Below are 9,847 nucleotides of genomic sequence, written 5' to 3' on the forward strand. Positions count from 1 at the left end.
TATTTTTAGAAGTATCTAGGACTATGTTATACAATGTATGCTTCTGTTTTCATTAAGACCAATAGAGTGTGATTCGAGGGAGATTTGGCTGCTATTTCTAACAGATTGAATGACTATGTATAGCAGTGGTCCTCAGCAAGTGTCCATGTCACCCTTGTAGGTCCATATAAGATTTATTTTTTTGTTAAAATTTTTGTGCAATAAATTGCTTATACTTCTGCAATGTACCAAACATTTTAACAATTTTTTAATACAATTCTTAGCATCATCATCGTTTAATGTCCGCTTTCCATGCTGGCATGGGTTGGACAGTTTGACTGAGGACCGGTGAGCCAGGAGGCTGCACCAGGCTTAATCTGATCTGGCAAAGTTTCTACAGCTGGATACCCTTCCTAACACCAACCACTCCAAGAGTGTAGTGGGTGCTTTTACATGCCACCGGCACAAGGGCCAGTCAGGCGGTTCTGGCAACGACCACGCTCAAAAGGTGTTTTTTATGTGCTACCTGCATGGGAGCCAGTCTGGTGGCACTGGCAACGACCATGCTTGAATGTTGTTTTTCACGTGCCAGATATTATAATGTTAGATTATTTATTCATTTTATTATAAATTTACGGTAAAAATATTTCTTTACCTTCACCCGTTTAATACAATAAATGAATTAATTGCATTGCAATTAAAAACATTTATGTATTAGGAATTTTGGTACTTTACCAACAGTATATTGGATAAATGATATCCCATAGTGGGTTACACCCATAACCCCTATCTTACTTTGTACTATATATATGTTTTTTTCTCTCCTTGTTTTTTCTGTGTCCCTTTCTGTAGAAGAGCCTAGGCTCGAAACGTAAAAGACTTTTTCTATTCCTGAGCGTTATACTAATACATATTATTGTTTTGTACACCATCTGTCTTCGTCTTTTGTTTTTTCGTAAACTCTCCTTATATATATATTGTCTGAGTCAGACGCCATGATAGATCGTTAGCCACTACACACATTTTTTTTCTCTCCTTGTTTTCTGTGTCCCTTTCTGCAGAAGAGTGTAGGCTCGAAACGTAAAAGACTTTTTCTATTCCTGAGTGTTATACTAATACATATGTTTGTTTTGTACACCATCTGTCTTTGTCTTTTGTTTTTTCGTAAACTCTCCCTATATATATATGTATATATGTATATATATATATATATATATATATATATATATATATATGTGTGTGTATGTGTATATGTATGTGTAGTGTATATGTATATATATGTGTATATGTATATATATATGTGTATATGTATATATATATATATATCATCATCATCATCGTTTAGCGTCCGCTTTCCATGCTAGCATGGGTTGGACGGGTCAACTGGGGTCTGTGAAGCTGGAAGGCTTCGTCAGGCCCAGTCAGATCTGGCAGTGTTTCTACGGCTGGATGCCCTTCCTAACGCCAACCAACACCACTGTAGTGGATATATAATAAATCTTTGAGCGAAGTATAAGCAGTAGCTGCACGACATTGTGAAGTATATTTGCCAGGAATAGAAAAAGTCTTCTACGTTTTGAGCCTACGCTCTTCTACAGAAAGGGACACAGAAAAAATAAGGAGAGAAAAATATATATATATAGTACAAAGTAAGATAGGGGTTATGGGTGTAACCCACTATGGGATATCATTTATCCAAAACAGTCCAATAGGTGTTAAAAAAAAACGTGTAGAAAACGACTATGCAAACAAAAAGTAGATCCTGAAAGTTATGAGGGGAAAAAACGGATCGTGTGAACTTTCTGACAGTCCCCTTCGGAAAACATTTTCCCCCAGAAAATTTGTGTCATTTGAACGGTATTTCTTTAACAATTCATCAATATATATCCATTTTCCTGAAAGTTATGAAGGAAAATCGAATCTGGTGAATTTTACGAACTCCCCCACCATCACCACCACCATCCCCGTTCGTTTGCGCAATTTTTTTTTTTAATATTCCTTCTCTACACATTTTTTTTTTACACTTAGTACGCTCTTTTTTTTTTAGTCTTTTGTTTTCGTTAATGGGTTCCAAACTGTAAATTGACTATTCTACTAAAGCCTCCGGTTGGCCAAAGCCTTGTGAGTGAATTTGGTGGACGAAAACTGAAAGCTTTGTGTGCGTGTGTCTTTGTTTCTGTAGTTTTCCTCCACCACCGCTCGACAGCCGGTGTTGGTATGTTTAAGTCCCCGTAACATAGCGGTTCGGCAAAAGAGATCGATAAAATAAGTACCAGGCTTAAAAAGGAAATATGTACTTGAGTCGATTCGTAAAAAACTAAACTCAACTCTTGGAAGGGAGATAACTGCACCCTTTTTCATTGGTTGTCTGACGATTGAGTCTTAATAAAAGTATCTCGTCCAAGGATGGACACAAACAACCTGCCATCAAGAGGTTTTCTAATAGTCTGCCGGATCTCAACTATGTGAATTTTATGATATAGAGCTATACACACACACGTATCTACGATGGCCTGCTTTCAGTTTCTGTTTTACCAAATTCACACGCAACCTTTTGGTTAGACAGAAGCTATTATTACAAGACACTTGACGCTGTGGGACTGAAGCTGAAACCATGTGGTTAGGAAGCGAGATTCGAAACCACACAGCTATACCTGCCCCTCCTCTGATCACCTGACCTGCTGAAAATAGTATCCAAATCTCCCTTAAAACTTCGTCTTACCGTCTTAAAAAGAGACACATTGGGTAATTCATTCTTAGGGAGTCAACTCCTGTAAAATAAATAAATGCATAGGCTATCACGGCTTGAATGCCTTTTATCCTGTCAGCGCTGATCTTGAGCTTAACAACTCGAGTCAGCAACACTAATTAATCATCTCCAGATTTCTTGTTATCGTCATCTTGACGTCTTTATTCAAGGAAAGGGTAGACAACTCTTTTTTTTCTAATGATTAACATCAACGTTTTAACGTCCAATTTTCCATGTTTGTGTGGGTCAGACGGAATTTGTTGAGGCAGATTTTCTATGACCGGATGCTCTTCCTGTCACCAACCCCCACCTGTTTCAAAGTGATAGTTCCCCGTGGCCAGACATGTTTGTTATGAAAGAATGGGAACACACAATGTCAAGACTTGGGTACACACACGAGCTTATAATGACGGGTTTGTTTCCGTTTCTCTTTACCAAATCCCTATGTAATGCATTGATCGGTTTCTCAGGCTATAACAGAAGACACTTGCCCAAGGCACCACACAGTGGGACTGAACCCAAGACCACATGTTTGGGAAATAAGCTTCTTAACCACATAGCCATTCTTGCATCGATCAAGAGTTCATATTTCATAATCTTTGAATGTTCCCTGTGAGGGCAAATATACAAATGAGAAATTTGTTTAATTTCATTTCATTTTAAGGTAATAAATATTTTTCTTTTGAAAATTTAAAAATTCAGCTCATAAAAAAAAATTGTCATTCACCAGTTTGAAAATAATATTTTGTTATTTTATGGGTTTTATGAAAATTGATCTTCATTTCATCATTTTGTATAAATACTAATAAATTTGATAAAAGTTAATTATGATTATTTCTCGATATTACCCAGGGTGGCAAAAGTATACTTCCAAAGTTACATTTCGTATGATGTGTAACATTCTAGTGTCTAATAATACATATCCATGATTAATCTCCATATCTCCATTGTTTTCTTCCCGTTTCTCTTTCCAACAGGCTGGTTATGGTTACGGCTTACCATTGTCTCGTCTCTACGCTCGTTACTTCCATGGAGATTTGATCCTTAGTTCTGTCGAAGGCTTTGGAACTGATGCATTTATCTATCTAAAGGTCAGTTAAACGTTTTAAATAAAACTCTTCTTTCCATCAATGGACTACCTCCACAGTTCCACCAGTTGAATGTTTATGTGCAACAGTTATGGTATAGCTACATTTCTAGTAAGACGTTGTGTATTCTTGAGGAGAAGCCAATGGTTTAGTTCTTTAGAACATGCTATGATTCTGTGGAAGCCTAGTTACCTAGTTAATGCCAACTGAATATGGTATTGTACTTCCAACTAAGATGGTCTGGTAATGAAATACTCAGAAGATAGTTCACTTTGAGTTTTAGATGTTATCAGAAGATACTAAATAATGTAGAGAGTATTCCCTGAGATAGACTGGCTTCCTGTCCAGGGGAAGAGTTATCCGTCATCTAGTTTCATCATCATCATCATTTAATGTCCGAGCACTGACATCAACTTAGGGATTACTGAGGTTTTTGTATTCTGTTAAGTGGGTATAGTTATTGTGTTTTAACATCCCTTTTTCCATACTTGCATGGGTCAGACACAACTTGTTGAGGTAGATTTTCTACAGCCTGATGTCACCACAGTGATTATATACTTTAGCAACTTTGAGGAAAGTAGCAGTGATAATGTTTGAACATGTTACCTATGTTTCAAATAACCAACAATCACACATACCTGTTGATTATTTGTAACAGGTGTGAATAATTACCAACTGACAATTACAAAGCAGTGACCTGCACTTAAGTTATGGTTTGGCTTGATAAAAGAAAAAATCCAGGTTGTTGGCTGTGTGGTAAGTAGCTTGCTTACCAACCACATGGTTCCGGGTTCAGTCCCACTGCGTGGCACCTTGGACAAGTGTCTTCTACTATAGCCTCAGGCCAACCAAAGCCTTATGAGTGGATTTGGTAGACGGAAACTGAAAGAAGCCCGTCGTATATATGTATATATATGTGTGTGTCTGTGTTTGTCCCCCCAACATCGCTTGACAACCGATGCTGGTGTGTTTACGTCCCTGTAACCTAGCAGTTCGGCAAAAGAGAACGATAGAATAAGTACTAGACTTACAAATAATAAGTCCTGGGGTTGATTTCTTCGACTAAAGGCGATGCTCCAGCATGGCCACAGTCAAATGACTGAAACAAGTAAAAGAGTAAAGAGTTATATCTTGGGATGGCAATATGGGTTGAATTGATGAAAGGAAGAAGCTAAAGTAAAAAGGACTTTGCTGTGTACAGTCATTCCAGTAAAGGTGAGGCCTTGTGTATTTGTATTTAGATCCATTACGACTGGTTTTGATCTTAGGAAAGAAAATAGAACAGTGATTTGTGAATTGGAGAAGGAAGTGGGAAATGCTTTTTGGCAGACGTGTGAGAGAAAGACTAAAGATGAAGAGAATTTATTTATTGTGGCTGGGTCCCAACCTGGGCCGTGAAGGGGGAACCATCGGTAGGTGAGCTGGCAGAATCGTTAGCACGCCGGGCGAAATGCGTAGCCGTATTTCGTCTGCTGTTACGTTGTGAGTTCAAATTCTGCCAAGGTCGACTTTGCCTTTCATCCTTTCGGGGTCGATAAATTAAGTACCAGTTACGCACTGGGGTCGATGTAATCAACTTAATACCTATGTCTGTCCTTGTTTGTCCCCTCTATGTTTAGCCCCTTGTGGGTAATAAAGAAATAGGTAAATAAACAAAATAATTCTTTGTTGGAGGAGTTACAAGTAGCATCCATTTTAGTGTGGTAATTGAATGGATTGTAGAGGGAGAAAAGCATTCTGGAATGGAGGCGAAAGAAGAACTCTGACTATCCCAAGTAACACCAATGCCGTTTGGTGCAAATGGAGCTGGGAGAGTTACCTCCCTTGCTCTGCGAGACAGCAGAACAACACTGGCCGAAATAGTTTGGTCTTTCAAATCTTGTCAAGTCCAACATTTTCACCACGAAATCTGAATTATCAATAGTTTTTTTTTTTTTTTTTGAAATTAGTGAATTCTTAACCCTTTTGTTATCCTATTTCTGTTGAAATACACTGCCTTTGTTTAAATTAATTTTGAAAATAAATTAAGAATTTAGCAAAATAACTTAAGCTAGTGTTTGGAACATAGATTAACATACCATTTTGATGGAAGGTTTTAATTTAAGGCTCTTTTGTTTAAAATATATTGCTTTTGAACCATAAATTACCAAAAAATTTTGATGGAATGTTCCTATGGATCCCTTTGATTCCTATTTACTCTCCTGGTCCCCCATAAAACATTCAGTGTTTAAAAAATCCTTTTTTTCCTAATTAAATATTATCAGGAACTCTATTTTTAAAAAATGTTAAAAATATCTTGTGTATTGTAGAAGTCTAACCAATGTATTGCACAAAATCATATATGGGCTCTCAAGGGTTATTCTGGACCCTAGTTGAGAGCCACTGGTTTAGATCATTTTGAACAGGAAATTGGCATCACAGAACCAGGGCCAGTCTGAGGCTGGTTGGTATCAAAATAGTTAAATTATAAAGATCAGGAAATTCTTAAACCTCAACTATGTTAATGAGAGCGTTGTAGTTTGCTTGAAGCATTGTAGTATCGGAGAAGGAAAAAGAAAAGGGAAGATAGAAATGCTTGTAGCAATGCAGAAAATGTCCTCCTTCCATGCTGGCATCAGTTGGATGGTTTGACTGGAAACTGGTAAGCTAGGGGCTGCACCAGGTTTGAATCTGATTTGGCAAGGTTTCTACGGCTGGATGCCCATCCTAATGCCAGCCACTCCAAGAATTTCAGTTCCCTAATAATAACATAATTCTAATACTAGACAAAATAAAACAATCTCTAAATCGATTTATTAATGCTGTTAACATCCCAGCACTCAATGACTAATTATTTTGATAATAAACAAGAAGTCTTGCTCCCTAACTAGAATTTCTTATTTGGTTCCAGAAAGATGACTTCAATCTTACATCTTTCCAACCAGTTGACCTCCTGGTCCTTCTTTCTCCCTCTGTACAACCCTTTTTGTGTGTGTCTTGCAAAACCTTGTCAGTGCAGGTGTCACTTAAAAGCACCCAGTCCACACTGAAAAGTGGTTTGTGTTCGGAAGGGCATCCAGCTGTAAAAACCTTGCCAAAGCTGACCTCGCCTGTGTTTGTGCCCCATAAAAAGCACTAAGCCCACTCTGCTGAGTGGTTGGTATTAGGAAGGGCATCCAGCTGTAAAAATCCTGCAAAAACAATCACAGAAGTCTGGTGCAGGCTTCTGCCTGGCTGACTCTTATGAAACCATCCCACCCATGCCAGCATGGAAGAAAGACGTTAAATGATGATGTTGATGATGAAACAAAATGATACTAGCTCTAACACATCTTATCCTAGAATCAACCTAACAAATCTAGGAATAAAAAGCAAAAAAATTATTGAAAAATCTTTATATTTGAAACAAGGGAAAGAAAAGGAGCACCAGAAACATAAAGGTTTTTGTAAAAATTTTTGCATTGTTAGAAGTTTTCTTAATTTCTCTTTTCTTTTCCTTAACAATATTTTTATTTTTTTAAACAAAAAAAGCCCCTCCCCAAAAAACCGAAGTTTGAAATAAACATTTAAACTTTGCTGTTTTTCTGAATTTCATTTTAGTTGTTTCCAAGTGAAGCAAATGAACTTCTGCCTGTTTACAACACGACTGCTTCAAGAATGTACCATACAGATACCCTCATCTCAGACTGGAGTTCTCCAGGGGCTGGTACGAACATGAGTCGCAGTTAGTAGTGACAAATGCAACCAAACAACAACATGAGTCACGACTAGCTGCGATCACTGTTACCTACAAACAACAACAACACGAGTCACAGCTGGTTCGGACGACTGTACGAGCATGAGTCACAGCTAGTAGCGACTATTGTACCAAGAGCTGTTTTGGTCAGAGGCTTTGGCTGCTGAAAATGGAAAGTTTTAAATAAACAAAAATGTAGAGTTTTTAAAAAATGGATTTGAAGTGGACATTTTACAAACTGAAAAATATCTTCATCTTTCTTTACTTCTTTTTTTTATTTTTTAAATGAGAGCAAGCTGGACGAAGGAACTGATTCCAAGATTTCTTGCTCTCTAACTAGAATTTCTTTATTTGGTTCCAGAAAGATGATTTCAATTTGACCTCCTGGTCCTTCTTTCTCCCTCTGTACAACCCCCCCCCTTTTTTTTTTTTTTACTCATTTTTCTTTTTATCTTCACCTTAGACCTCTACTACTACTACTACTACTACTACTTCTTCTTCTTCTTCTTTACCTCCTCCTTCTTTTCCTCCTACCCCTCCTCCTCCTTCACTCTTGCTGTTGATAAATGTTTTTTTTTTCCTTATATATATATTGTACATTTGAGAACAATAACATTACTAGTCAGTAGGTTTCTAATGAGCCAGTCCCTGGTTCAATTCCAACAGCAAGAGTAACTTGAGGTGTCTGCACACTTGGCTTTTGAAAGCCTGTATCTCACCAGCTAAGAATTTACTCCAATTCTGTTGTTGAGTGCAGAGAAAGTTCCTATCCAAAGTGTGGGTCTTGGCATCAGGTGTCAAGGGGCCATCTACAGGCACAAATGTATTGGCCCTTGTAAAATGGCGTCTTTTGTGCTGTTGTGGCAGCATTATTTTGAATTTTGATGGTTCATGGCTTATGTGCAATTTTGTAAAGGGATATTGCTGGTTGTAAGCTGTTAATGGTGAGGTCTTTCACAAAATCAGATCCACCATGTAGGTGGGTGTGTGTGTGTCTAAATATATATATATATATATATACACACACACACATACACACATGCACACACACATTTTATAAAAGGATTTGCAAAGAATTCTTTATACAGTCACAATATTTGAAGCAAGATTTGCTTAAATTAAAAATTATTAATTACATAAAACTCTTTTTTAAAAAATCCAGGATGGCATGAACCTTCCAAAGGGTTCTTACCATTTTGTTATTTTAAGTTAATTTTTGATATAATTAAAAATTTTTGATTTAAAAAAAATCTTTCTTCATATATATATATATAAGAGAGAGAAAGAAGTAGAGAGATGTGTGTGGATGTGTAAGTGTTTATATGTCTATCTGCATGGCTGTATATGTCCATATATTGTTAAATAGTATTTTCTGCAGGGTTGGTCCAATTTGGTATCTGAGTTCAAAATCTGGATTGTATGTTCAAGGTCCTTTAGGATGTTGAGGTAACAACTGTGTCAGAGGTCAGTAAATTTGACCTCATTATGAAGTCATTGAAAGCGGTGAAAGTCTTCCAACTGCTCCTCCTACAGGTAGCAGCTTCACTTCCCCAAGTCCAAATTTTTTTTCAAAAGTCATTAATAATGAATCCTTTCCATCATTTTTGCAAGGAATTAAGAAAGAAATGTAAAAAATATGGGCTTCTTGGTAGAATGTTGTGCCTCTGTGGACATGCCTAAATTATAGATTGATTGATTAGTATCAATACTTTAGGATCATTGTATTGAACAATGGAGACGGTACTTAGCAGGGTTGCAGATCCTATCAGCCTGACCGAAGCTTTATTTTCCAATAGTGGAGTCACTCAATGGTGAAACTATGCTCACTGTTGACTATGCTGGCTAAGCATGGTCACAGGACTGACCAATTGTTGGAGCACATATCTAAGATCACTGTTTACATGATGCAAGCAGTTGATCACTAGGTCATATCCCAAATGAGCAGGACTATGCTTGACTAGTAAATACAAACTCACTTGATGGAGGTTCTTGTTAAGAGCAAGAAAGTGGGCCACGCTGGTGGGAAACGGCGAGGACCTTTTATAATGTTTGGTCCTGATGAGCCAATAGTAACTCAGTTTGCATAAAGAAACAATCTTCTTAAGCTGCATTCTGGGTCCAGGATGTTCTGGACCCAATTTTTCAGCTGAGGAGCAAGGGAGACGGGGGATGAGCCACCGTGCCTTGTGTAAACCCATTTTGGTCTCAAGATTCACGGATGCCTCTGTTTCTATCACCAGATCCGTCACTCCTCAAACTGAAGGAGAGGAATTTCTCTTGTCATAAAATAAAATATGGCAGATATATAACAGAATC

At 37.5% G+C, this 9,847-nt stretch overlaps 1 protein-coding gene across 4 annotated transcripts in view; it reads left to right on the forward strand.

The window, feature by feature from the left end:
• Positions 1 to 9,593, forward strand: part of LOC115220766 (pyruvate dehydrogenase (acetyl-transferring) kinase, mitochondrial) — a 139,079-nt gene extending 129,486 nt beyond the window's left edge. For all 4 annotated transcript variants that reach the window (XM_036510280.1, XM_029790907.2, XM_036510279.1 and 1 more), the window contains exons 11-12: positions 3,706 to 3,819; positions 7,396 to 9,593. In XM_036510280.1, the coding sequence (XP_036366173.1) occupies positions 3,706 to 3,819; positions 7,396 to 7,524 (243 nt within the window). In that variant the 3' untranslated portion in view covers positions 7,525 to 9,593. The remainder of the gene's footprint in view (positions 1 to 3,705; positions 3,820 to 7,395) is intronic.
• Positions 9,594 to 9,847: the final 254 nt, after the last annotated feature.

This window comes from Octopus sinensis, linkage group LG17 (genome assembly GCF_006345805.1).
Source record: "Octopus sinensis linkage group LG17, ASM634580v1, whole genome shotgun sequence".
Taxonomy (NCBI): domain Eukaryota; kingdom Metazoa; phylum Mollusca; class Cephalopoda; order Octopoda; family Octopodidae; genus Octopus; species Octopus sinensis.